This window comes from Embiotoca jacksoni, unplaced genomic scaffold, assembly GCF_022577435.1.
Source record: "Embiotoca jacksoni isolate LCO1_2020_lvr unplaced genomic scaffold, fEmbJac1.0.p SCAF_27, whole genome shotgun sequence".
Lineage (NCBI taxonomy): Eukaryota > Metazoa > Chordata > Actinopteri > Embiotocidae > Embiotoca > Embiotoca jacksoni.
The window spans coordinates 771,760-799,152 of NW_027185378.1; the positions used below are offsets into that span (position 1 = coordinate 771,760).

The 27,393-nt window shown below is 50.2% G+C and overlaps 4 protein-coding genes and 1 long non-coding RNA gene across 13 annotated transcripts in view; 2 read left to right on the plus strand and 3 right to left on the minus strand.

Annotated features, from left to right (window-relative positions):
• Positions 1-420: 420 nt before the first annotated feature.
• Positions 421-15,135, plus strand: LOC138204984 (uncharacterized). Its single transcript, XM_069160589.1, has 46 exons — positions 421-630; positions 706-778; positions 880-990; positions 1,073-1,186; positions 1,690-1,884; positions 1,983-2,058; positions 2,390-2,541; positions 2,625-2,777; positions 2,855-2,956; positions 3,048-3,194; positions 3,272-3,339; positions 3,491-3,689; positions 3,760-3,963; positions 4,033-4,353; positions 4,434-4,634; positions 4,813-4,934; positions 5,018-5,246; positions 5,322-5,509; positions 5,650-5,796; positions 5,881-5,974; positions 6,049-6,171; positions 6,344-6,432; positions 6,500-6,605; positions 6,690-6,739; positions 6,851-7,027; positions 8,437-8,554; positions 8,682-8,859; positions 9,208-9,346; positions 9,471-9,624; positions 9,780-9,875; positions 10,261-10,425; positions 10,505-10,731; positions 10,826-10,964; positions 11,045-11,165; positions 11,251-11,360; positions 11,794-11,943; positions 12,038-12,085; positions 12,216-12,383; positions 12,514-12,672; positions 12,872-13,003; positions 13,102-13,254; positions 13,695-13,904; positions 14,428-14,548; positions 14,618-14,680; positions 14,777-14,907; positions 15,046-15,135. Exons 1-46 carry the CDS (start codon positions 476-478, stop codon positions 15,097-15,099), a joined length of 6,432 nt encoding a protein of 2,143 aa, XP_069016690.1. The 5' UTR covers positions 421-475; the 3' UTR covers positions 15,100-15,135.
• On the minus strand, positions 2,400-3,547 carry LOC138204989 (uncharacterized). The gene is made up of 3 exons (XR_011178841.1): positions 3,459-3,547; positions 2,622-3,351; positions 2,400-2,512 (listed from the first exon to the last, which is right to left on the minus strand). It is a non-coding gene; the product is annotated as an uncharacterized lncRNA (long non-coding RNA).
• Positions 15,136-15,535: 400 nt separating the features above from the next.
• On the minus strand, positions 15,536-19,522 carry LOC138204986 (zinc finger and BTB domain-containing protein 24-like). Its single transcript, XM_069160594.1, is given in 8 exon segments — positions 15,536-16,266; positions 16,268-16,649; positions 16,731-16,812; positions 16,892-16,975; positions 17,058-17,141; positions 17,279-17,446; positions 17,555-18,361; positions 19,323-19,522. Coding segments are annotated over 8 exon segments (2,121 nt in total). The 5' UTR covers positions 19,414-19,522; the 3' UTR covers positions 15,536-15,843.
• Positions 19,496-21,676, plus strand: ddo (D-aspartate oxidase). 6 transcript variants are annotated; one of them, XM_069160598.1, is made up of 5 exons: positions 19,496-19,532; positions 20,107-20,324; positions 20,403-20,511; positions 20,589-20,765; positions 20,857-21,676. In XM_069160598.1, exons 2-5 carry the CDS (start codon positions 20,153-20,155, stop codon positions 21,413-21,415), a joined length of 1,017 nt encoding a protein of 338 aa, XP_069016699.1. In that variant the 5' UTR covers positions 19,496-19,532; positions 20,107-20,152; the 3' UTR covers positions 21,416-21,676. The 6 variants fall into 6 exon arrangements, with proteins under 6 accessions (XP_069016699.1, XP_069016700.1, XP_069016698.1 ...); XM_069160599.1 differs by having other exon boundaries at positions 19,498-19,532; positions 20,140-20,324; XM_069160597.1 differs by having other exon boundaries at positions 19,500-19,602.
• Positions 21,677-22,979: 1,303 nt separating this feature from the next.
• The window catches only part of sash1b (SAM and SH3 domain containing 1b), a 33,188-nt gene continuing 28,774 nt past the window's right edge, over positions 22,980-27,393 (minus strand). For 3 of the 4 annotated variants that reach the window (XM_069160590.1, XM_069160592.1, XM_069160593.1), the window contains 9 exons: positions 27,204-27,342; positions 26,453-26,835; positions 26,097-26,171; positions 25,870-26,016; positions 25,658-25,790; positions 25,411-25,580; positions 25,109-25,315; positions 24,680-24,830; positions 22,980-23,909 (listed from right to left, as the gene is read on the minus strand). In XM_069160590.1, coding sequence (XP_069016691.1) covers positions 23,752-23,909; positions 24,680-24,830; positions 25,109-25,315; positions 25,411-25,580; positions 25,658-25,790; positions 25,870-26,016; positions 26,097-26,171; positions 26,453-26,835; positions 27,204-27,342 — 1,563 coding nt within the window. In that variant the 3' untranslated portion in view covers positions 22,980-23,751. The remainder of the gene's footprint in view (positions 23,910-24,679; positions 24,831-25,108; positions 25,316-25,410; positions 25,581-25,657; positions 25,791-25,869; positions 26,017-26,096; positions 26,172-26,452; positions 26,836-27,203; positions 27,343-27,393) is intronic. The other variant, XM_069160591.1, reaches the window with a different exon arrangement.

Here is a 27,393-nt window from a genome sequence, read left to right on the forward strand (position 1 = left end):
TCATGAGAATGGAGACATTATATTACACAGATCAGAGGAGTCCACATTCTCTCTTATGAAGGGCCAAAAATGCATCTGGATTGAGGAATGTGGTACAAAAATAAATGAAATTGGTAAATTCAGTGGAAAAAAGAAAATAGAAAATGGTTTATGGATAGATTACCCATGTGTCTGTTTTTGGCTGATCCAGAAAACTGAAAACAAGTTAAGCCACTTATGATGCAACAATAATATTAAAATCAAATATTAAATATATTTTTGTTTTCTCCATTTTTTGACCTACATTCCCAAAACTACCATTTCACACCAGTAAGGTACCTAATTTAGAGTTAGAGAGCGACACAGACCACTGGAGGTTGGTCGCCAGGGAAACAGCACAACAAACAGCTCAGGGGCTGAGATTTAGCAGCACCGAAGGAGGCTTTTACTTTGAAAAGTCTGGATCTCAGTTGATTTCTGATTGTGCTGAAGCTGAATGAAGATTTGGACCATGTGTGAGGCGTACAGAGTTTCCTCCTCCGTTAAAGTGAAGCAGATGGAGGCCGAGCTGTCGCAGCAGCTCTCCGCTCTGCGGGCCGAGATCGAGGAGAATGGATTCCCACCGGGAGCAGAGGGCTTCAACTCTTACAGGTTTGCTGATTGGTTTTAAAAGCCGTTTGGCCCTAAAGCTTCTTTAAGTGTCACTAATGTTAAAAAAATGTTCAGCTCTGTTCCACCTCCCAGAGATGTTTCCTTCTTTCGCGTGGAGAGAGAGCATGCACTGAGGAGAGGGCTGCAGGTGAGTACAAGAACATGTGTTGGTACCTGAAGGCATCACGCTGGACTTGATTCAGCTTCTCGTTGTGTCTCTGCTGAGTGTCCGTCTCCTCCTGGTCTCAGGTGGCCGAAGCTCTGCCGGTCCGGTCTGCGGCTGACGTCATACAGAGAGAGCTGCAGAGCTGCTTGAGTTTGGAGTACAGTCCCGACAGCCTGCCGCTGCTGCTGCACCAGGTGAAGACCAACTCCCTGACAGACAGAAGAGGGATTTATAAATCAGGTTAAAATAGTTTCCTCCGTGTTGTTTCCTCTTCAGTTCTACACGGACCGGTCCTTTCACCTGGCTCAGATCAAGTATCAGCTCATGCTCAGATGGACGAGATTCTGCCGCCACACCGGCGTCATTGAGGAGCTTTATCCTCATTACAAGGTGACGACCTGATTATAATTATACTTTTCAATGACATTAAGGAAATGATCTGTATGTGGTCACAGAACTATTTCCTGCTCTTTAACCTGTATCAACCTCAGCACTGTGACAGATTACAAATCCTCCAAAATATTAATGATTTAGAAACAAAAAGAAAGAAGATACTTTAAATGAATTAAATCTAAATAATGTCAGTTCACGAGAGACGTTACAAATATTCAAAGAAAATCAAATGACAGTTGTGACGTTTTGTTGAGAAAGATATTAGCTTCCAGATGTGCTGTTGTCGTCACGGCAACTGGAGAAAGAAAAAAAAAAAAAAGAAATCCCAGTTATAAGAATGTTTCTGTAAAAGTGTGAATCCATGAAAACACAGGAGGAAACAAAGCTTTTTAAAAGGACCCTCTGCTGGATGATCTCCTCTCTCCTTCACGGAGCAGACGTGATGAGGAACTAGAGATGCTGAGAACCTTTTGATTGGCCAACTCGTGACTCTCTCTCAGGACCAGGTGCGGTACCTGACGGAGGAGTACGAGGACGCCATTCAGAGAGCGCGTAGACTGTCGGCGAGCAGAGAGAAGATGCTGACCGGCCGGGGAAACATCGCCAATCTGCTGACTCAGGACGATGTGGTCATCTACCTGCGCCGGCTGGTCTGCCACCTGCAGGCTGTTAAGAACATCCACAACTTCCTCAGAGTAAAACAACAACAACAAAAAAGACCTCCCGTGTCTCAGTTTACTGTTTCTGGTCTGTGAATTCAAATGATAGAAGTTATAAACATCCTCCTGAACAGGCGCTGCACTACGTACCGGCGAGTGAAAGAAGAGACGCAGAACTGAAGGTTGATGAGGGAACTTTACATGATAATGGTGAGACTCAAACCACAAATTCACCTTTCAATTTAATCTGGACTTTAAATGTTAAACCTGACTAGTGGAGGAAACTCCAGGTGCGAGTTCATGAAGCAGGTTTTTATTCTGGTGACTTTGAGAGCGTCCAGTGCTTCGATTAAGAACTTTCTTTGGGACACATTGATAATATTTCAGTCCCTCCAAGAAATCTTGCAATCGTGATCTTTTGAGCACAATAATTAACTTAAATTAAAGCTATGTCTGCAATATCTGCAGCAGCACAACTTCCACGATTTTTCCTCAGAAAACAGGCAGGAATCATTCATCACATAATATATTAAACCCACAGGTACTTCAGGTCAGGCCGACCCTGTTCCCCTCCACACGGCTCACCTGGAGGAGCTGCTACCGGAGCTGCAGGCGTTGATCACCGACTTCCACCTGCCGTACGACGCGGAGAACGTCAGGACTCCTACAGACGAGATGGAGTTATTCAGCGTGGTAACGACACTCAACCATGCCGACAGCAGCTCATCTTTAAATGTGTGAAGGTGGATTTAAAAGGTGTGCTGCTGTCCCACCAGGTGTGGACCCACTTCAGACGCGTCTTCAGACGACAGCAGCAGATGAAGACGTTTCCTCAGTACGACGGGAGCGACGCCACGGAGAGCCAGTGGGGGAGGAGGAACGCCGACACGGCTCTGAGGAAGGAGGCCGACTGGATCCCCTTCATCCGGGTTCGAAAGAATTAAACAGTGAAACAGTCGGTGAGGAAGGTTTTCTTCACGCTGACTGTTCTGGTTCGGTCCTGCAGGTGAAACCCAGACGAGATCCGTGGCAGCAGAAGATCCTCACAGAGCTGAAGGAGAGGAGCTCCGTCGACGAGCTGATGAAGGCACACTGCAGGTTTCTGCAGGTGAGAGCAGCTTATTCCACCCTGAAACCAAACTTTTAGTTCCTCTCTATATAAACTTCCCACCTTGTCGTCCACGCCTCCATCTGACCAGGAGTCCGATCTGCTCCACGTGGCTGCAGATCTGAAACATCAGACCTCTCCTCCTGTTGGCGTCTTATCGTCTTCCTCCGTCTCTCGCAGCAGGAAGAACAAACGGCAGGCGGTCTCCGAGATCTGGACCCGTCTCTACAGCGCTCAGGTATCCACCACCTCAACAAACAATGAGAGACACTGTGAGAGCTGCTGATGTGATGGAGGTGACGTCTGTGTTGTTAGGAGACCATGAGACGCTCGAGCAGGTCCAGAGGCAGCGACGGAGAGAGACCGACGTCCACTGATGGAAGGTGGGTCAGAGTCTGCAGAGGAAACTGAAATTAAATTATTCACCTACCAAACAACTTCAAACATTAGTGCTGTCTGCCTTCACTTTACTTATGACTTCACTTCCAATAAAAGCACTCACCTGTATCACATTCCTGCTTCTTCTATAAACAGCTCCTCTCTGGGGGACCGTCTGCAGGTCCTGGGTCTGGAGGACAGTCTGGAGGACCATCTGGAGCATAGTCTGGAGGACCGTCTGCAGATCCTGGGTCTGGAGGACAGTATGGAGGACGGCCCATCAGATCCAGTCAGAACCAGAGGAGCTCACCTGTCCCTCGTGTTCCTGCGGCACCTGAAACTGAGAGATCTCCAGGTGAGGAGGAGAGCGATGAAGATGGTGAGTTCTGGTCTCTGAAGTGATTTGATCTGTGTCTGTGACCCAGCGCATCTCTCTGGGCATGCTGAACTACCTGCGCTCCGTGGAGAGGACTCTGACCTTTGACCTGGCCGGTCTGCAGCAGCAGGACGAGGAACTGCGCAGCACAGCGGAGGAGACGGGCTGGATGAACGCAGCCAGAGGAGGGCGAGGACAGGCCGGAGGTCTGGGCTCCTTCCAGCACGTCCACAACTCTCCTGTGGACTACAAGGTGACGTCTCCAAGTGTGATGCAGCGTGATGCGGACGGGAAGTGTGAATGTTACCTCTTCCTGTTCCAGGTGCGCTGCTCAGAGTTCATGCAGTTTGCAGAGGTGGAGAACCTGCAGGACTTCTACAGCCATGAGCAGCGCGTTATCCACACTCAGGACCAGAGAGGCTTCTTCATCGTGTACGACGCCGCTCTGCAGGACCTGGACCAGCTGCAGGACCAGATCCTCCTGATCGGCTCGCACTTCATCCGCAGACACGGGACCAGAACTGAGGCGGCGCCAACCTCCACTGCAGACAGAGACGACCGGGCCGGGACGGAGGTGGACCGGGTCAGGGTGCTCCTCGACCTGTGGACGTGTGAGGTGGAGTTTCTGGAGAGTAAAGTGCAGGTAGACAGATTAAAAAGAGAATTTATTGTCTATTCAGTGTAAAACATCAGTGATTGTATTCTGAAATCGGTTTCCTGCAGCTCCTGAACTGTTACTACGAGGCGTACCAGCACGCAGCGGGGGCCGAGGAGAGGTGTGCGCTGGCCCGAGTTCTCACTGACATCATGCACAGGAGGCCACAGCTGGACCTGAACCAGGACTACTTTGTTCAGGCCTACAGGAAGGAGACGGGCTGCATGCAGAGTCACCAGCAGCTGATCCGAGACGTCCTGGACCACCAGGTGAAAAACGAACAGCTGCAGGGGGCGCTGTTCACCTGGGAACAATCAGAGTGGTGTTTCAGTTAGAGATGAATCAGTTATCAAATACTGCATATGATCCTGCTGTCTGTCCCCACGCTTCCCGTCTGTCCCCACACTTCCTGCCTGTGCCTCCCGTCTGTGCCTCCTGTCTCTCCAGATAAAGACACAGAGACAGTATCTGGAGCGAATCTGGAGAGACGACCGCAGAGGTTCCTCCCGAGACTTCGGCCTTCCACTGAACTACGTCCCCAAACATCTGGTGTCCCTCGGAGGCAGCAGGTACGTCCAGCTGTGGAGCTTCTGTCCTGCAGAGTTTCAGGGTTTCACCTCTGTGTTTCCCCCTTCATGTTTTGCGTTTGCAGCCCTGCTCTGATGAACATCTTCCTCCTGGAGGTCCACCCGTCTCTCTGCTTGTCCTCGGCCGTCTATGAGGGTTTACTTCAGGCTCACGCTGACCTCTGTCAGCTGCACAGAGCCTCGAGCGTCCCTCACAAACTGGTCCTGCAGCAGCGGGTCCTGCAGCGGGCCCTTCAGAGCTGGGACCGTCTGTCTCCACCCGGAGCCTCCTACAGCTGTCAGACTCAGAGGGATGTAGGTGATCTTCCCTCCTCACAGTCTGCTGACATCCTTCAACAACCTCACTAACTTCCACTCCGTCCCTCGCAGCTGTTCTCAGGTGTGTTTATCGAGGATCCGGTTCTGGTTCAGAAGGCGGCCCTTTCCCTGCTGCGGTCTGCAGAGGAGCGGGACGTGAAGCAGAGACACGCCGTGGAAACTTTCTGCAGTCTGCTGGAGGTCGTCACCCTCCGACATCGGCTGCTGGAGTCGGCGTCAGAGACGGAACATCTGGGACAGTCAGTAGGACACGAACGCTCTCTGAAACCAGACAAGAAGGGACATTTTAGAACTTGACCCAGATCTACTGAAACCTCTAAATCCTCACGGGAGAAAGCGTGTTCTGTTGACATGACTGTCAGTAACATCCTTTTCTCAGGTTGTACAGAGACGTGGCCTCCGAGCTCGGCTTTGGAGACTTCCACCTTCACCTGCGGCCGCTGCAGTTTGAGCTCGCTGAGCCAAAGGAGCAACAAAGGTCCGCTTTCATCACAGCGGCACCGGAAGTCGACAGCGTGGTGGACAGGTGACTACACTTTTGAGACACTTGCATAAAACAGGTCTGAGGTCTCCTCATGTGCACCGTTATATATATGAACCTGTGCTGCAGGTTCATCCCGGCCCACCTTCCTCTGAGCATCCAGGAACTGGACCCGACCCAGATCGGGAGGTTCAGCTTCAGCTCCGAGGAGGCAGTGATCCAGGTGAGGTCACATCAGACACACTGATGAAATAAAAGTGTGAACTGGTCTCCTGGAAGTCTTCCATCTCCTCTCAGCTCCTGAACAGTCACAGCATGGAGAACCTGCAGGTGAGTCTGGCCTGTCAGGTGACCCAGAGGAACGCCCTCATCGCTGCGGTGAAGCTCGCCTGTGTTTGTCACTGGGCACAAAGAGCGGAGGTGAATGTTAAAGTCATATTTATACTCTCAGAGCGGCGGCACCGCATTTATCTGACAGTTACTGTTCACATCAAAACAGCTTTAAATCAGCTCATTAATAAAACTAACTGAGAGAGTTTCTTTCTGGTAACTGCTGGTTAAATCTTCACTTTGTTTTACATTTTATTCTCAGAGTGAACACAAAGATGGAACATTTGAATCCGGAAGTGGGAAACGGGAAACATCCAGCTCTTCTCCCTCGTCCTCCTCCTCCAATCAGAGGTCAGATGCTTCACTCTTTACGAGCTTTTCTTTACGAGCTCTTTAATGAAATACATTCCTGTCTCAGGGAGGCCTTTGTGTCCATCCAGCTGCAGAAAGCAGGTCTGCGTGATGAGATGCTGGATCTATTTGTGAAGAAGCAGCAGGCGTTGGGAAGTTTTATGAGAACCCCGGTGAGCGGATGGTTTAGGAGGCCGAGGAGCAGCAACGGGAGGACTGATGTGACTGAAGTAAAACAAATGTCCGTCTCTCTGCAGGAGGAAGCAGCGAAGATCAAACGGGAGCACATCATCGACTTCCTCAAGAAGTACGTCCCTGAAACAGATTCACAGCTTCAGTCACAACGTGCAACTCCTAATGGGTCATTTATATTTCAGAGCTGTTTAAAGATGAACTGACTGAAGGTAAATGTCCACAGGTTCTGCAGCCACACGTCTGTCCACTGTGTGACAGCACAGATCGTCTCGTATTACTACAGTCTGACTTCCCTGCTGGACAACGTCCCCTCCGTTCGTCAGTCCTGCTTCGTGATTGGACGAGCTGCCGAGCCCAAAGTCACCCTGGATGCAGGAGCTGACCTTTCCCCCGACAACAGGTACGACCGGTGGGAAATATTATCAATGTGCGAAATACAGAATAACTCAGTCAAAGCACAAATTCAGTCAATATGTAGGGAACTGTAGTTTACCATTCAACCTGGCAGTCTTTAAATAATACAGCAAAACAGGTCATAGGTAAATCTCAGAGGAGGTGTACCAAATATTATTACACATCAAAAATACAACTAAACTTAATAAAAGGAAATAATATAATATTATCCCTGACAAAAACACTATATGATGCATATAAAATGACACCACAGAATCTCAACAAAATATTTGTCTGTCAACACACTAAATCATAAATGTGTGTTATACTCAAGACAATATACAAAATATACATATAAACAGCCTAATTTTGCATTTTTGGTTCAAACATCACTGGACAGTTTGTAAAACAGGATAAAAACTGATGGAACAGAACCAGAGATATCGGCTTTCTTGTTCAGTGTACACTTCTTTCTTATCAAAACATGAAGACTACATTACCCACAATGCCAATCAACTGTGACTGTTGAGAAATTCAGCTGTGTTCAGTTGAGATTTATCAGCCTTTACTCAGGCCTCGCGCCACAGAAGGCCTTTAAACAACTTTTACATGTGGAACAAACTCTTCAGGACCAGCAAACACACGTTCCGTGTAAAATCAGTGGAATAACTTTAAAACTCCAATAGCCCACAAGAGGGCCGACAGTCTGCGGTTTGTAAACAGCTCTACAGTTCACCTGTGACTGCATGTCAGTTGGAAAGCTCGGATTCTTGTGATTTGATCCGTGTTGTCGTAAATAGTTTAATGTTCTATTTTATATAAATGTCATGTTCCACCAAACCACTTCTTACATCTCCAAATATGTATTTATTTTTTTGGAAACGCCTGGACCTCCTCTCAGAAAAAAAACATGGTAAATATTGTAATAAACCTTGTCCCATAAGTAAGGTGTGCTAAACAATTTACATAGGACGAAACAAAGACAAACAAATAAATGCTAAATACAATGTAAAAGTACTTCACCGTCCCGGGGTTCAGCACCCTCCCCCGGGATCTGAGCTTGGCGCTGGTCCGGCCTAGGGCAGGAGAGCCTCGTCACCAGGCTGCAGAGCGGAATGCACTCTGAGGATTTCCAAAACGGCATGAACGTTCCCTCCGGTGAACCGGCTTGCTCCCCAGAGACAGAAGCGCCGCTCACTCTGACACTTTTAACCCTCCGTTCCCCAGTGTGTTTCTTATAGAAGTTAAACTTCTATAACTAATTAATAATTAATAACTCAGTTTATTTTGGGTACACCTTCATGAGGTGTTTTATTTTACTGTGTTATTAAGGGGTAACAGGTGAATATTGGACAATAAACCTGCAGATATGTTCCTTCAGCTGTAACCCGAGACGGTAAACTGTCCCTCCAACAGGACGTCTGACCGTCGGCCGCTGCAGCTGCTGAGTGACGACGGTAAAACTGTCCTCAACCTGTGGTACATCCCCCACTTCACCGAGGTGCTGCACATATTCAGAACACGGGACGTCCCGGTGAGACACCGGAACACCGGAACCCTGTTTCCCTGTTGGAGGAGGAGGAGGAAAAGGAGGAGGAGGAGGACTCCGCCTGTGTTTGCTGACGTGTGTCTCCTGCACTGACCTCGTGTTTTTTTTTCAGGCCCGTGCCGAAGCTCTCCATCACACGCTGCAGATCGTTTCTGCTCTTCGCGACATCGTTCATCACCTGGTGAGTTTCTCCAAACTGGGAAACAGAGGAGAGTCCAGTCGCTGGAGGAGAGGACGGGATGCAGCAGGCTCACATCTGTCAGCTGACTGGGGGGGAGCCGAGGGCGTCGGTGGGTCTGTTTTACACAAGAAGCATCACACCGGAACGAATCATCTGTTCAGTGGCGGGAAAGATGGAGAATAAATTACTTTAAATTTTGCTACTGACAAACATTGTGGAAACGAGAGATTGAAATAAATCAAAACTGAGACACAACACTTGGAATATTTTCTGTTGATGTTAAAATGCTGTCATGCAGATTCAGAATATGAAACGTCAGGGGAAATCTGAGGGTCAAATTTAGGATGATTTTTTTTTTTTTGAACAAAATGTGTCGGAGACAGCTATGATTGTCGGATGAATGTTTGTGCCGAACAGCAGCAGGAATCAGGCGCATGTTTGCGTCTCTGCCGTTCAGGAGCGGAGCTGCAGGATCTGCAGCAGCAGGTGGAGCGTCTGTCCGCCTCCAGCAGCCCGCAGGCTGTCGGCCGTCTGCTGCAGCTGCGCCGGCAGGTCGTCCTGCTGCAGTTCGACACAGCTGTCAGGAACCTCATCAGGTCAGAGGTCACGTCACGTCCCGCTGTTTAACACGTTAGCCTCCCTCCACTCTCCGCGTCTCTCCGCCGTCACAGTCGAACTCGGGAATCATATTTATGAAGTAAAAGTTGTTTCTGCGTTCAGGGAGTCCTTCCTCTCCTCCGGTGATGTCACTTCCTTCCAGAGTGTGACTGACAACATGGAGGCTGCTCTTCCACTGCTGAGTGACATCATCCAGCCGGACGTCTTCAGCCTCACGCTGCCTGTCCCTCCTCCGCTGGAGCCCCGAGGCCATCAGGTCGTCACCTCCCATCACAAACATCACAAACATCACACACATTACAAACATCACCAACATCATCAACATCACAAACATCCCATGATAAACATCCCATCATGCTTTGTGTTTCATGTGGAAGATGAGTTTAACTCCTGTCCCTCCGTCCCCTGCAGGCTCAGACGATGTTCCCCTGGAGGAGTTTCATCGCCTCTCACGGACTGCAGCCTCTTCGTGTTTGGGACGTCCCGCCTGTCGAGTTCTGCATTCAGGTCGTCCAACATGTTGAATGTGATGATGTCATCGGGTAACGTCGGTCCAGGACTGAATAAAAACACTATCGGAGGATGGTCCTAAATTATAACATCCTAAATAATAAAGTTTTCACTCATAAACAACAGATATATAAATCAGGCTCCCCAGAGGATGAATCTTTCTATTTCTGAGCCTCATATTGATCACAATACCTCGTTATGTTTCTCTTAACCAGTAAAAACATCTACATTTTCATATCCATCTTTACCTTCAGGTGTAAGAATGATATTTAATACCTCATGTTTGTTCTCAGATAGATTTCACATGTTAAACTTCAGGTGTTTCTGTAAACATCAGACTGGAGAAGTTCAGGATGATACAAATGGTTTCTGTTTCCTGCAGCTGTGTCTGAGCTCTCTGAGCGACCGCAGCCGACTGCAGGCCAACGCCGCCGTCCACGGCTTGTCCCTGCTCATGGAGGATGTCCTGAACAGCGATAGGGAGGCGGAGCCTGTTCGTCTCCATGGCGGCAAAGATGACCTCCAGCAGGACGGCAAACCGAACAAAGTAAAGGACAGTTTATGGATTTATTCCTGAGTCGGATGTGCTGTGACGTCATGTGACCTGAATTTTATCTTCTCTGCAGGAGGATCAGAGCTGCACAGAAGATGAAGATGAAGACGAGGAGGAGAGGAAGAAGATGGACTCCTCCGCTCCTCTTCAGGACCCGATCAGAGTCCAAACCACGCTGAAAGGTTTCCTCCTGCTGACGAAGCAGCTCCACGTCTTCAAGGAGCGCTGGGCTCAGAGGCGTCTGGGAGAACAGGTGTTCGGCTCACCTGCTGCGTATCAGCAGCTCGTGAGACTTTACAGGTGAATGAACGTCGAGATCGAGAAGAGATCAATAATAAACTTTTAACCTCACGTCTTTTATAACTGGTAGTTAAACTGAGTGTTTTCCTTCCAGAGCTGAAGTCTTCCAGCCCAGTATGAGATCTCTGGCTCACCACATGGGGAAGGAGCTCCAGGAGGAGGCCTCAGTCTGCAGCAGCCGCTCTCTGCTGCCCCCTGCTGGAGCCTCCGAGGTGGACGTGAGAGTCTGGCAGGTAGAAGCACGACAGACACCTGCACAGGTTCGTCCTCGTGTCCTCTTAAGGAGACATTGTGACGCGCGTGTGTGTCTCAGCTGAAGCTGCTGATGGAGCTCTCAGAGGCCGACATGATCCGGGCGGTGCAGACGAGGATCAGCAGGGAGCTGAGCCTGGTGGTCTCCGAGAGAACTCGACGGGATGATCGACTCCCCACAGGTTAAAAAAAAAACGACAGACTCCACCTTTAACAGGTAGAGACTGAAGAGTCTCAGTCAGAGTGAAATCTTCTGTGACTCATCAGACCTGTGGAAGAAAACTGCTCTGAAGTTCAGTTTGCCTCCGGAGAGACCGCCGACGGTGGAGACGTTCATCCAGCAGCTGATGGAGGGAGCAGAGCAGGCGGAGGGACAGGTGGGACAGACATGAGGACGCTGTGTCCTCTGGGACACGCTGCAGCTGGACACGTCTTATGATGACATATTTATCCTTTTTTTTGTGTGTGTTTACCTCCAGTATGAGAATGTAAACTGAAAGTATTTCAGTTTTAAGAACAAATCATCAAAACGTGGGAACTAATCAATTAAAACACAGGAAGTAATTAATTAAAACATGGGAACTAATTATAAAAAAAAATAAAAAACAACAACAACATGGGAACACATTAATTAAAATATGGGAAGTAACTAATTGAAACACGGGATCTTATTTATTAAAACTTGGAAATGAATTAATCAAAATGTGGGATGCAGGACAGCTGGACACTCCACCTCCTCCTCTGACATCAGGATGTTACTGTACATGTTTACTGGTCAGTGATCCCGACTCCTGGCTGTCTGTCCTGCAGCTGAAGGTCTCTGAGGACCACCTGCAGCGGTGTCTCGCCCTCCTCTCCTCCTCCGTGATGGAGCGCGAGCGTCGCAGCTTCCTGTTTTACTCCCAGTTTTACGAACGCATCCTGCAGCAGGAGACTCAGCTTCTGTACCAGAGAGAGCAGGTGGAGCATCGACTCGTCCGAAAACATCACAATATCCGATGGAGAGATCTTGAACTTAAATCTTAACGACATCTGTTTCCACGGTTACCTGCAGGATGTGAAGAGTCTGAAGGACGCCCGGAGGAGTGATGCTCGCACACAGGTTGGGTTTTTACTCCTTCAGAGGAGCTTATGGGACCTGAAGTGTTTCCCTCTGTTTTGGTCCTGGTTCTAGTTCTGGTCCTGGTCCTTGTTCTGGTCCCGGTTCTGGTACTGTGTTTCTACCCCCCCAGGCGTCGGACTTGTGTCGGGGGATGATGATGGAGATCTCGGCGCTGCAGGCTGCCGTCGCTCAGCTGGAGGAGGAGAGGAGGACGTTAGAGGAGCACCTCAGTCTCAGGTTCAGGGAGCGCTACAATCCTCTGGTCCGACACCTGTTCTCCACCTGCATCCAGCTGAAGGTCAGACTCCTCCTCCTCCTCGTCTTCATCAGCCTGCAACGACAACAGGTGTACCAGTTAACGAGTTTAATATTTAGTTTTTGAACCATTAACGATTTTTGTTCTTTGTTACCACGTGTTTGTATGTCAGGCCACTCTGGATGAGTATCGCTGGAAGATGGCGCGAGACGTCAGCGTGATGGTGACCAGGATAAGGAAGGAGGGAGCGGACAGAGTGATGAAGGTCAAGAAGAAGTACGGCTGCAACACAGACACTGAAGGAGCATCGCAGATAAACACACAGTTAAAGGTACAGTCATAGTTAAAGTTACATTTAAAGGTACAGTAACAGTTAAAGGTACAGTCGTAGTTAAAGGTACATTTAAAGGTACAGTCACAGTTAAAAGTACAGTTACAGTTAAAGGCACAGTAACAGTTGAAGGTACATTTAAAAGTACAGTCACAGTTAAAGGTTTCTACCTGTAAACTCTGTCCCACTTGTCCATCAGGAGGACGTCCATGAGTTGAGTCTGGAGAACAGCCGGCTGACCGCTCTGCTCCGTAAGCTGAAGGCTCTGAATCGCTGGAGGAAGATGGCCGACGAGAAGAAACTTCACCGACAGCTGCTGCAAAGTCAGCAGGTAAACTGTCCTTTTTAAAGCTCATAATAAATGTGTTTAGCAGACAGCTTATTTTGTCTGGTAAACATTTAAGCTGATTCCTTCATCGTTGAGTCCAGAGGGAGGCGAGCGGCCGCTGCGAGGCTCTGAGGGGGAAGATGGCGTCCGAGGAGGAGGTGCTGTTCCTGCAGGAGGAGCTGGACGTCGTCCGGCGGGCGCTGAGTCGCTGTCAGGAGGAGAGCAGCAGCACCAAGCAGCTGCTCAGCAGGAAGGTGACGCTGCAACGTTTCTCCTCTAAACCATAGTCACAAACCGGCTCAACGCTCACGACAAAAGAGGAGACGAGACGGGCCGAAATGCCAACGTTCAGATTTATTGTGAAATTGACAAACTGTAACCGTAAAAGAAAGATGAGGTGTGAAGATGAGCAGCAATCAGTGGTGAATGTAATGCTATTGAGCCCCAGCAAACAGAAAAGGGGGAGGGGTCGTAACACCATCAACAGCCGAAAGGAATCATGGGATTTGTAGGAGCTTCTGAACGCTGAATGAAGAAGCAGGAAAAAGGTGGATTTCAGATGCATCTGACATCTTTCTGAGCATAAAGACAGAAACATCCTGCAGCATCCAGAACACCGAGGCAGATACGAACACGTTTATGTCACACAATTCATGTAAAACTCCTCACGGATTGTTTCCACTGATACTCACAGACCCAGGAGCTGCAGGCGACCTGGCACCGGTCAGCTCTGGAGGCCCGCCGCAGGCAGGAGCTGGACTCTCGGCGGGTCCAGAACCTGGAAGAGATGAGGGCCGACGTCGAGGACAGAGAGAGTCGGCTGAAGGAACTCGGCGAAGAGCTGGATCGAGGCAGCAGGATGAACCAGCTGCAGAGGCAGCGCAGCGCCAAAGAGATCCGGCAGGTCGGAGACGCATCACACTGATGTATGTGTGTGTGTGTGTGTGTGTGTGTGTGCTGTCCTCCAGTAAAAACCCACTTTAATACAACGCTAAAAACCCACTGCACAACATCAGCTTTTTGTTTTTTCACGGTAATAAACTTTATTTAGAAAACGGTGATTTACAAAAGAAGGAAAGAAAACCTGGATTTTCACTGAACGATAGAAAAATAACAAGTCGACTGAGAAGTGTCAGCGGAGCAGCTTCAGTCCGAGTTCATGAGAAGAACAGAAAAAGATGAAGATAAAGCAGCCAACAGCTGAGACGTGTTAGACCGGATTCAGCCTCATGGTGGCGCCAGAGGACCAGTCAGAGGATCACTGCAGCGAGGAGGGTTCATCCTCGGAGGATCCCGAATGTCTCCACTGACTTACTACGTTGAGATGTTTCATTCAGGAGCAGCGTGGACGACTACCCGACGATCGCAGAGTAAATATTAAGCTGAGTAAAGTCCCGTGTGGTTCTTGTCTCCTCTTCCGGGTCCAGATGAGGGACGAGCTACAGTGGCAGCGCAGCCTCAAACAGCGGGCTGTCCAGCAGCTGGACTCTCTTCAGAACCAGGTGACCCACACGGAGGCCGCTCTCCCCAGACACACCCGGACGGCAGGTGAGAGACGGGACTGTGATGATCCCGGACGGAGTCTCAGACCGGCGGCTCACCGTGTTCTGTTCCCAGGTCAGAACCAGACCGGTGATGCACCGTCGGGCCGCAAGCTGAGGACCACAAGTCCGTCTGCAGGTACAGGACCCGGTGTCACCTTCACACCTCAGAGCAGAGAGGAAGAAGTCCGACAGAATAGTTCCGGAAGGAGAATTTAAACTGTTTGTGTCTCAGGTCCGCAGACGAGCCGCCAGGAGCTCGGCAGCCTCACAACGTCCTCCACGATGTCCCGCACGCTGCGGGACGTCGGTGCAGAGACGGGGCACAGGAGAGCGGGGACAGGAAGGAGGGACGGACTGGAAGCAGTGAGTGATTTAATGAAGTCTTGAACCCTCCTGCAGGTGGAGCTCTTCAACCAAAGTTCTGTTATATTTGAGATCTTCTTCATCAGGAAGTCCAACTGATGAGATTTCATTTTTATGAGGTTCCTGTGTCTCCTCCAGACTCCGCCTCTCCGCCGGGTTCAGACTGCCGAGTCGTTCCTACCGGACCTCTGAGCCGCAGCCAGAGTTCCTTTAAATCCTCGAGACGCTTCATCCTCCGAGACGCTGCCGAACGTCAGACCTCTGCATTCGCTGTGTTTTGAAGCTGCTGAATTGATTCTGTTGTCGCTGCATATTTTCCTTCAACGAGGCTTTTTATTCTTTGGTGTATTCAGTGTTTCAGAGCATCCATGCAGGAAACACAGCGCAGCACCTGAACGCTGCTCTGCTCCATATTTCCTTCAAAATAAACTCCTGCGCTCAGGCTGAATAAAAAACACTCCTGCTTTCATTCGAAGAAGAAGAAATTGTGACACGATACATTTTTCTCTAATTGAGTTGCATTCGATTTCTACACTAGTTAACAAAGAGTTCATCTCATGTAGAAAACTGCCTGTTTTTGATGTAGTTTTCAGGAATATTCACATCATTGGCTGAAATGATATTTTCTGATTTCTGTGTAAAATAAATCTGCTGCATTGTTTTTCACAGAATGTGTTTCCAAACTTTTTCCTGTTTGTTGTGACTTAAGTCTCAGGAGATTTTCACAATAAGACGGAAGTCTCAACCAGCGTGAGGTGAAACGGTGGGGTCAAAGGTCAACAGATGATGTAAATAGTTTACCTTTCTCGTGAGTCTTGTTCTTTTTAACCTACTCACTCTGATTATGATCATCATAGTTCAGCTGGTGCATCATGTCTCTGGTGGTGCACAGGTAGGAGACGATCGTGTCTCTGGTGGTGCACAGGTAGGAGGCGGTCATGTATCTGGCAGCCCGGTGGTGTACAGGTAGGACACGGTCCCCGCCTGGATCTGGAAGGTCTGTCCCTGGATGTGGTGGCTGGAGATCTGCTCACTGGTCTGGCTGATGGAGATGGGCTGGCTGCTCTGGCTGCTGATGTGGATGGCCTGGCCCGGCGGCCCCAGGGGGCCCGGTGGCTGCGGGGGGCGCTGTGCGACGTGCAGCGGCTGCGGGGGGCCGTGGTGGGCCTGCAGCTGCTCCATGGCCTCTTTGCTCAGGGTAATGACATGCATCTGCTCGGGGGGGTGCGTCACGTGACCCTCCAGCATGCTGACGGCATGGATCTGAGGGGGCCGGTCCACCACGCCGCCCTGGGCGACCAGGGCCACGTTCTGCACGTGTGCGGCCGGCTGGGTGAGGAGGGTGAGTCGGGGGTGTGCCGTCGGCGTCCCCCCCCCCCTCTGCTGCGGCGATGAGGCTGACCTGGTCCTCAGCTGCGGAGAAGTTGATGTCGTTCACGCCTCCGGTCACCACCAGCTGGATCTCCTGCTCCGAGGAGGGCGGCAGCTGCAGCTGCAGGACGCCGCGCGCCTCCTTCTGCTGCTGCGGCGCAGCCGTATCCGGCGGGGTCTCCATGGAGACGGCGCGCTCCTTGTTGTGGGACTTGGTGTGTGTCTTCAGGTTGTCCAGGCGGGTGAAGGACAGGCTGCAGAAGGAGCAGGTGAAGGGCTTCTTCCCCGAGTGGGAGGCCACGTGGCGGCGGCGCGCACTCGGGTCCGAGAACGACTTCTTGCAGATGTTGCAGTCGTACGGCTTCTCACCTCTGTGGAGAGATAAAGGATCACATGACCCGGATGACGTCATTGTCAACATTAATGTTATAATAAAGTCTCGTCCTCCTCACCTGTGAATCCTCATGTGCGTCTGCAGCGTGCTCTTGGCTGTGAAACATTTCCCGCAGATGTCACAGGTGAAAGGCTTCTCACCTGCGCAAGCAACGTGATGTCATCACGTCAGCTGACTGTGATGTCATCAGGTTAAACAGCTGGATGTTTTTTATTTTACCTGTGTGCGTCCTGATGTGCTTCTTCAGCTGCGCTGCGTCCATGAACTTGTGGTGACACTGAGCACATTCGGGCAGTGATTTACCTTCAAAGAACACATGATTCAGTCCTCACAGGTGATGATGTCACTGAACCGAGAGGCTCCTCGGGCGTGTCCCGCGTCTTACCTGTGTGAACTCTGTGGTGGCTTTTAAGCTGCCTCTTCTGAGTGAAGGATTTCCCACATTTATCACAGTCAAAGGATTTTTTTTCTGCAGAAACAAGTCAAACAGAAACAAACGGACTTCCATCATTTTGATTTTTGTAGCTCTCGGGAAATAAGTGTCTTAGAACATCTGAAATATTAACTTTTCAAAGTAAAGTTTATGACATCATCATCGGGTCCCACCTTGGTGCAGGTTCATGTGCTCCTGCAGGGAGTGTTTGGTGGTGAGCGCCTTGGAGCAGACGCTGCAGATGAACGGCTTCTCTCCGGTGTGCATCCGCTGGTGAGCCAGCAGAGTGTGTTTCTGGGTGAAACTCTTCCCGCACACGGTGCAGTGGAAAGGTTTCTCTCCTGTGGGGAGGGGGAAGGAGAGGCAGGGCAGCTTCAGACATGTCCTGAATTTCTATCTCTAAGTCATATGAAACCTTCCCTTTAAATGTAAACTCTGTGTCAGGTTACCTGTGTGAGTGCGCTGGTGAATCTTTAAGAACAGGTGGCTCTTGAACACCTTCCCGCAGTCATCGCAGCGAGCCTCGGTGTCGGGGTACTTCCTCTTCCTGCCTCTCCTCCCCGGCTCTGCGCCTCCCGCTGCTTCACCCTCCACCCGGTAGCCTTTGAATTTGACCGGTGGCCTGACTTTGCGTCGGCTCTTGCGGGTCAGGTGCTCTCTGTGGATGTAATCTCCATCTTCTTTGGGCCGCTCGTCCTCCGAGCTTGCAGCGGGCGGGTCCCTCCGCTCCGGCTCCACAGCGGGAACACTCTTCTTCGGCCGTCCTCGCCTGTGTTTCACCGGATCGGCTCTGTGCTCTTCCCCGTCGTGACCTCTGACCTCTGACGCGGAGCGGGGGACTTCGGTGAGGGCCTGGACGAGGTGGCCGACCTTCATGAAGTGAGCCGTGGCCAGCAGCTGCTCGGCGGCGCTCTCCTCCACCGACACCTGGCCGCTGTAGATGAAGTCCAGCACGGCCGCGAACATCTTTGCCGCCACGCCGTCCAGCCGGCAGACGGACTGACGGCTCTGATCCTTCGCCGTGAACATCAGGGAGAAGTACTCGCTGGTGGCAGCCAGCAGGGCTTTGTGCGCCTTGAAGTGCTCGTCCTCCACGACCAGAGTGATGTCACACAGCAGGTCACGCTTCCGGAACTGGTCGAATTTACCCAGGATGCTCTGTTGATGCGAGTCTGAATGAAGGGACATGAGGGGGGAGGATGGAGCCGCTGCTTTCTGAGACATCATCTTCCCCTCGAAGACATCCACACCTGCTCCTGAGATCAAGAAAAATACATCTGTTCCTGAGATCAATAAAAATGCATCTGTTCCTGAGATCAATAAAAATAAATCTTCTGAGAACAAAATAATGATAATCTGCCCTAGGATTCTCTCCATTAATCAATTACTTCTTTAAAATCTCTGTAAGATGTTAACATGTGAAAAGCAGAATTGGAAAATGTTTGGTCCTTTTAATGACTCAAATTACTGATTAAATATCAAAAAAGTTGCAAATGAATTTTCTTTTGATTGACTAATCAAATAATTATGTTTTAATTCTGATTATTTTAGTCCTCAAGCTTCTTTTCGTGAACTATAATAAGTAATTTATCAAAAATAAATGGATTTTGTTTTTGGGTGTTTTGTATCAGTAAAGTAAAAATGTATTTAAAAAAAAAAAATGTTTGCTAGCCTAAGGTTATTTATAGTTATTTTGTTGAATATTTTCCCTGTTTTCTGAGGGAAAAAAAGACTGAATTAAGGGGAAAAAAATAATCAATACACTAAAACATAATGAAAATACTGCAGCCTAAAGTGACGCCTTCATCATAACAGAGCAAAATAAAAGACTTATGTCACTTATAAAAGCTGCATAGTTTGGTATTTACACTAATAAAAGACATAAATCCTGATTCAAAGTGTATGAAACCACAGTAATATTTATTTTGACCGACTTTATCTTCGACAGAAGCTCGATAATCGATCGGAGTAAAGTTCCCTGATCGACGTTCGATCTGTTTGAAGATGATGTGAACTACTTTAACGTTAGCAAACAAGCTAACCGGCTCAAACAAAGCGTCCGCTGCTACTTAGAAACAGGCCACAACTGTCAGAAACAGCTAACAAGCTGTTCAACTACCTAAATTTAAACAGTAACCCGGTTTAGTACAGGACCCATGCGGGCTGAAGCGCACTTAACCGGGAGTAATTTAAAATAGTGAGCTTATAGGACCTTACCTTCGTTTCTATCGCCGGACAGTGTGAACGTGAAGGTCTTAACGCGACATGTGAGGTTGTGACGAGTAACGCGCACCGCCGAGCTACACATGCTGCGGATGGCACGAGCGCCTGCAGCGCGGACGGTCTGCGTACTATCGCGAGATTTGTATATCGGTTGAAACGTTCTCCGTGAAACAACATTGAACGTCCTCGGCTGTTGGTTTGGATGTTGGTTTACCGAGTTACAATTTAACGATTTTTAGGCTGAAGTTTGTCATTTAAATCCCTGCTGTGTTTGGTAACGTGACTTTATTCCGGACCTGCGCGGCCGCGAGAATTAACATACATGTCAGTGCAGTGAAAGGAATTTACTTAGACTGCGTTCTATTACAGCACTGTCAAAAAACGGTGTATTTTAATGAGTTTTTATAGCTTGATTTAAAAGGCAGCTGGGCACAAGTGCGTTGGAAAATATGTTAGTCTGACTCTGTAATTATTTTACAGCTACATTTGGTGCAGATTAATCATTTGTAAAATATGCAGGTCACCGTGCAGTCCAGTTTATAAAGGAGAAAAAGTGACAGACAGCTGGAACGTTGAAATGCACCTGTATACCGAGAAGCATTTAGTCACGTAATATATAATAATAAACAGGTCTTTCTGCTGCATGATCTGTACTCTAGTTAGAGCTGTTTGTTTGTGACCTAGCGGAATAAGTTTAGTTTGAAAGAAACACTTCCTTCTGTCTGTGTGACTTCTGTAACGTAATATTGGGTTCTTGATCTTTGGACTGTGTCTCCAGTTATCAGGACCTGACTCGGCTCTCTCCCTCCAGTCTGAGCTGCAGGATGAGGAGCGTCCGGGTCGCCGTGGTGGGAGCCGGTGTGGTTGGATTCTCCACCGCCGTCTGCATCTCCGAGGCTCTTCCTGTCTGCTCCGTCACCGTGCTGGCCGAGAGGTTCAGCCCCGACATCACCAGCGACGTGGCTGCAGGGATCCTTTTAGCTGCTGAATATCCAGGTATGAAACATATCATGCAGTTTTTACAATATAAATGTCCAGCAGAGCTATATGCATGTTTCCCTGTGTGTCGGTCAGATATCCCCCTGGAAAGGCAAAGGCGCTGGTTCAAGGACAGCTTTGATCACCTGCTGGCCGTTGCTCAATCCGCACACGCCCCGGAGGCAGGAGTCATGCTGAGCTCCGGGTAATGGCCGTTATCTGTGACAGAGGCGAGTCCTCAGCCGATATGCTGTTAAAACCGCTCCTCTGATCTCCCTCCAGCTGGCAGGTGTTCAGGGAGGTTCCCTCTGATCAGAAGCCCTTCTGGTCCGACTTCGTGATCGGCTTTCGACAGATGACCAAGCGGGAGCTGGAACGCTTTCCGGAGCACAAGTTCGGCCTGGCGTGCACCACCGTGAAGTGCGAGTGCTCCAGCTACCTGCCGTGGCTGGAGAAGAGGTGCGTCCCGTATGTTAGGTCGTTTTTATAATTATTTTAAAAGGTTTGAAATGACTCCGAGTTGAATGATAACAACTTCAACCGTGTGAAGGTTCAGAGAAGCCGGAGGCAGAGTGCAGCAGAGGAAAGTCGACAGTCTGCAGGAGTTAAGTGGCAGCTTCGACCTCATCGTTAACTGCTCTGGTCTGGGCTCCAGAACCCTGGTGGGGGACACCATGGTGCACCCGATCCGGGGCCAGGTCCTGAAGGTGGAGGCCCCCTGGCTGCAGCACTTCGTCAGGGATGGAGACGGCACGACCTACATCTACCCCGGGATACACAGCGTCACGGTGGGCGGGACGAGGCAGGAGGGCGACTGGCGGCTGCAGCTGGACGAAGGAGACGGGAAAAGCATCCTGCAGCGCTGCAGCCGCCTGGAGCCGTCGCTCAGCAGAGCCAAGGTCCTGGGCCAGCGGGTTGGTCTGCGGCCCGGCAGGAGGAACCCGCGGGTGGAGAGGGAGCTGCTGGAGGTGCAGGGCCGCCAGGTGCCCGTCATCCACAACTACGGCCACGGGGGCTGGGGGGTGTCGCTGGCCTGGGGCACCGCGGTGGACGCTCTGCGGCTGGTCAGGGAGTGTCTGCAGGAAACGCGGCTGCAAGCTAAACTGTGAGGAGACGACAAAACCAGCTGCACCTCCTCAAATTAACAAGACACCGGCGGTGAAGAGGAGACACAGATCAACCAATCAGAACTCATTCGGACCCACTGAAGGAAGAATCAGTAGAGTTTACATTTGCATAGTTTATATAGAGATTATCACATTAAAATACTTAATAATTAAATTTACTGCTAATAGTGTTGAAATTTTCTTTAATGTTCTGATAAATACTGATTTTTAAATTTCTAATAAAAGTTTCTTTGAGTCCAGAAATCTGCTGTGAAACTTTATTAAAAAAAAACACTTAGTTTAGAGCTAAACAGCCTGTTAGCATTATCACAATGTAAAATAAACTTTATTCATTTAATTAACCAACAGCAAAATAAATCTGAATTTAGTCATGTGAAATAAATTCATTAAGTGTTCTTCATATTAATTGTGTCAGTGATGAAGTCTGTACAAACAGTGAATCCTCTATGAACGATGACTTGATGAAGACCTTTGTTGTGATGAAGTGAGCTGGACTCTGATCTGGTCCTCAGAGACCCGATTCTTGCTCAGACCGGATCCGGTTTGTCAGCAGGAAGGTGAGTTCATGTTTTTAAGGCACACAAAGACGCTAAAACTGTTCTGAGAAAAAGAAAAAAAAAAAAAAGTTTCTTAAACCTCCTGAAAACAGCTCGTTTATTCTCCAACTGCCTTATTGGACTTTAGAAGTCGGTACCGCGTCAGAAAGTTTCTCCATCAGACCTTTGATCCGTCTTCAAGTTTCTTTTAAATTTGAGCCGTCGTGCTACAGAAGCGGCTGAAACCAAGCGACTTTTCTCCACGGAGGAGATGTGGGCTGCAGGGTTGGGTGTGCAGCTGGTTTCTGTCAGCAGGAGTTCCAGGTGAGGTTCCGGTGGAGGAGGTGTAGCTGTGTGATGACCGGACTGTCCTGCCGGGACCGTTAACGGCTCGAGTCGAGAGCTCTGACATGTTTCCGCCTGTTTGAAAGAAAACGTGCTGCAGATGGACGAAGCAGTGGAAGGCAGAGAGGACAGAGACGTGTCCGCAGACGGGGGTTGAGGCAGGAGGATGGAGGTCTGGTCTGTAGGAGGGGCGGGGTTTCTCTCTTGGTCCAGGTGGAGGACCGTCAGGGAGGAGTTTTGAGGACGCTCTGAGTCGGTCTGGATGGAGGTCCGGTCTGCAGGGAGGGCGGGGTTTCTTTCCTGGTCCTGGTGGAGGACCGTCAGGGAGGAGCAGCGCTGTGGAACGCCTGCTGCTGAGGTTCCTCTCAGCTCCTCGCAGCTCAGGCTCCTCCCACCACGACTGTGACCTTCAGATGACCTCAGGATGCTCCTCGGCGATGGCGGGACTCGGGGCGGGCTGGGACTCTTACCGGGGTGGGCGGAGGAGGAGGTGAGGGAGAGGGCAGGGGACTCAAACCCAGACAAGGACCTGCTGGCGGCTGCAGGAGTCCGTCTGTCCCTTCCTGAAATAAACAAAAGTGGAGCGTGTGCAGGTGATGCACGTCTGTCAGAGCGGGAAGTGATGAAGAAGATGATGAAGAAAAGGAAGGAATTGAGCAGTCAACTGTGGTGAAGCACGGAGCCGTTTATTCCTCAACCGACACAAGCACACTTTCGGGTTAACCCCCACCCTCAGGCAGTCCCTCTGCAGTTTTAGTGCATTTACAGGCATACAAACATCTGAACAAGTAAAGATCTGAACTCCTCTGCAGTTTTTCAGGCACATGATTAAACGTTTGTGCAACATGATATCTTGACCGGACTAAAAAAATATCGCGCAGAGTAGTTCGGAGAGTGAACAGGTTGCGGCCGCTCATCCACATTCAGAAACACAGACCGAAGCCACGGCAGGAAGCACACGCAGCGCGATGCAGCCAGGAATAAAGAAGCACTCGCTGCTTTTATTTAATTGAAAGTAGAGTCTGTTCAAACACTCGCATCACACGCTTCAACAGTCACCCGAAAATCCACCTCATGAGTCGCAGCAGCAGCAGCAGAGGAGGATGAGGATCTATTTATGAGTTCTCGTCTTGTGTCATCGCTCCTCTGCTTTTAGTATCATAATGAGAACTTAAAAATCTGGTGGTTAAAGGCAGAAATAATGTGACCTGTGAAAGCTGTGAACAGATAAAAGTCGGAGGTGCGGAAACAGAAGGATGAGTAAAGTAAAGTAAATGTGACGACAGCAGAGTTTTTTTTCTTTTTCCAGAAGAGCGTGAAAACTGGTGGCCTGGAAAGCTGGAGCGTGGAGGAGCCCCCCCCCCCCCCCCCACCACCACCACCGCAGAGTCTTTGAGGAGGAGGAGGATGAAGAGGAAGAGGAGGACAGGATAGGGCTCACAGGTGGGTCAGGCTGTCGTTACCGTTCTCCAGGTTCTCGCTGCTCTCGTAGCAGCCCGAGTCCCGCGGGGAGTCTCCCAGCAGGCCCCGCCTCTCCTGCAGCAGCTTCTCCTGGGAGCCGCCGGACTGGCTGCTGCGCTCTGGGTCGCTGCTTCCTGCAGGGCACAAGGCCGCCACCAGGGGGCAGACGGTCACACCGGGGGATCAGGGAGGAAACTGTGTGTGTGCTCATTTGGTGGTGGTTATTGGGGCTAAACATTCATGACATAGCTTGTTTTTTTTCAGGACAGTTGAGGCCATTTAAATCCTTCATCGTTCAATTAGATAATACTTACAGATTTGTTATATTAGCCTTTATATCAGAATTTTGTTTTTTTTGTTAAATGAAATTGTTTTGTTTTTACAAGTATCTCACCATTAAATATTGTCAGTAGAGATATCATTTTATAATTGTGTAGAGGAGATTTTCTGGAATCTGTTAACATCTGAACCATGTTTGTGGGACACTGCAATAAAAAATAAATTAAAAAAGTGCTTAGTGCCTGAAGGTACAGACGTCAGCGGTGATTTAAAAACTGGATTACTGGAGCAACCACGATTAAATCAGATGGAACTTTAAAGTCAATATTCTCTGCAACGCTTCGTCACACAGACGAGGAGCTGACATTGAAAGAAAGCTCAGGTTGTGAAGTTTTATATGAGATCTGCTGCATCTCTCTATGAGGAATACTTGTGAAATTCAAATGAGAAGAACGGGTGGGAATTTGGATGCAATGTGCAGGTTCAAATTAAGGATGTAATGCTGGAAATAATTATAAAGGTTCGGCGAGCAGAAAGAACGAGCATCTGCAGTAACAGAAGTCTCCGCCTGCCCAGATGTGTGTGTAAACATCATGTGATGTACATCTGAGAGCCTTCGACCCACCATCGTACTCCTGCAGCAGCTCCACGGCCGTCATCAGCACGGCTCGGTGCTGAGAGTCTCTGATGTTCAGCTCGTCTAGGTCCTCCTCCTCCAGCAGCTTGAAGGTGTCCAGATCCTCGTAGCCGTTGAACAGGAAGGTGGGGAGATGCTCCTGTGGAGAGGATGGAGGAGAGGACGGAGGAGAAGACGGAGGAGAGGATGGAGGAGAGAACGGATGAGGGGATGGAGGAGAGGACGGAGGAGAAGATGGAGAGGACAGATGAGAGGACGGAGGAGAGAATGGAGGAGAGGACGGAAGAGAAGACGGAGGAGAGGACGGAGGAGAAGACGGATGAGAGGACGGAGGAGGCACAAACAGAACATTAGAGTCAGAGGTGCTGGGAGGATTATTCTCCGCGACAGGTTTTCATCACGTCGTGACGTCATTACTTTGAGGTTGATACGATCCAGCAGCTCTTCCACAGACGTCGGTTTGGGCTGTCGGGACTTCCTCCTCCTGCGCGTCTTCTTGGGCTTCACCTCCTCCTCGTTCAGGACGTCCACATAGATGAACTTGAAGGTGCCAACCTTGCCATTGAGCATCCCCATCCAGGTTCCCATCGGAGGCTTGCTGATGATGTCGATGACCTCTCCGCTCTGCGGGAGGAGATTGGAGTATCGATGAGTCTCTCACACAGCTCCTCTGTGTGTGTGTGTGTGTGTGTGTGTGTGTGTGGTGTTAGGAGGCGTACTTTCAGTTTGAGAGAGTCTGTGTCGTACGGACTCGGGGTGAAGTCGGTGTGGACCAGAGCTCGTCCACAGAAGGGTCCGCGGTACGGCAGCTCGTCCTCCTCGGCGTCCTCCGACTTCACGCTCTCCCTGTTGCTGTTGGAGGAGTCAGTGGTGCCGACCGTCTGCCCGCCTGCAGGAGGAGGAAGAGTGAGGTCCAGACCACAGCGCTGGGGAACACTGATGAAGATAGCTCAGACTCAGACTCACTCATGGAGCTCTGTCCGCTCAGGGAGCTCCTCAGGCTCTCCACCGACCCTCCCGGCTTCAGCTTGGCTTTCTCCAGAGAGTCCGAGTCCGTCTGGGGAGGGTGAGGGCAGCTGGACACTCGGTCCGGGCTCGACTACAACACAGAGGGAAGAGCAGGTGATTCACAGTTTTCATCACGTTACTCTCCACCTGTAAACGCCTCTGAAACTGACCTGCTCGGAGAGAGAACAGTGGTATCTCTTGGAGATGTGCTTCCTCATCGTATCTCGCACTGACTTCACTTTCTTTCCGAGGGAGATGCGGGACGCCTGCGGAGATTTGACGCCGTCTATCAGACCATTGCCCTCGCCGTCTTTGTTCTAAGTGACGCAGAGAAGCACACGTACGTAAAGAAGATGAAATGTATCTTGAGAGTTCAGGCAGAAGAGCGGGTACGTACAGTGTTGTTGCTGCCGGAGACGCCGGCGAGCACCGAGCGGCTGGTCAGGTCGAACCCTCCGAAGCTGCACGCTCGCTGCGAAGAAACAAAAACAACAGGAAACCAGGTGAGTCTGAAGTTTAATGGAGGATATGAAACTATTTCTGAGCCGCAGCACGGCGCATAGGAGCAGCAGGACAGGTGGGTGAGACAAACGAGTAGAAGACGGTAGGTGCTGCTCCCTGAAGGAGTCAGAAGGAGCTGAAGAAAAGCCTGAACGCTGTAACTCTGACTCACATCCGTCCGCGGGCTTCGTTCTGTACTGTATTAAAGTGTTAATGATGTCCGACCTGCTGGTTCCAGTCGTCTGCACTCACCCCATGGTGACTGAGCGGGTTGAGGACCCGGTGGCGGAGCTCTCCGTCGGTCACCGATCGTGCCATCTTGTGCTCCTCCTCGTTGCAGCCCTCCGTCTCGGAGAAGGACGAGCCGCTGCCTTCGGCCGCCGCTCCGCCGCCCGTCTCCGGGTGCGCGGGACTCCCGCCGGACTTGCCGAAGGCCTGGGAGACCCCGTGGCTGCCGCACGTGTCCAGGCTGTTGGACGAGGGCGAGGTGGTCAGGCTGTCGGAGTCGCGGTCGTAGACAAGCTGCTCCTGCAGGGCTGCGGCCAGTGAGTCGACGGGACAGACCGCAGGCTTCCTCGGCGGGCCGGAGTACAGGAAGAGGCCAGCGTCGGCGGGGGAGAGACTCTCTGCACTCTCTGCAGGGGGGGGGGGGGGGACGCACGGAGGAGCGAAGTTAACCGCCGACCGTTTCACATGTAAACACCGACACAGGTATCGGCTGCGGCGGCGACGTCTCGCCCGGCCAACACATTGGGAAGGTGAACATTAAACTCTGTAATCAGGCTGAAAATAATCAGGGAGAAACACGGTAACTGCTGTTATTACAATCCATACACGCAAACAGTAATCAGGCCTCACGCAGGATATCTTCTCCAGACTCGACGTCACGTTTAGCCTTTTAATGACACCGCGAACACCGCAAAGCCGGGAGTTTGTATCAGCATGAAAACTGTCTAACTCGTTTCATCTTGCAACAAACAGCACAAAGACTCTCAGTAAGTACCGTCGGCTGCTCCGGGCCTCTTGAACTCATCGATTCTGATCAGCTTCTTCTTCACTTTCCGAGTCGAGTTGACGAGCTTGTGGAGCCTCCTGAACGTCACCGTCTCCTCCTGTTCGGTGTCGGACAGGTCGCAGGGCTGCTGGGAGGAACAGGGGAGAACTGGGTTTGTAGACAACGTGGAATCTTACAG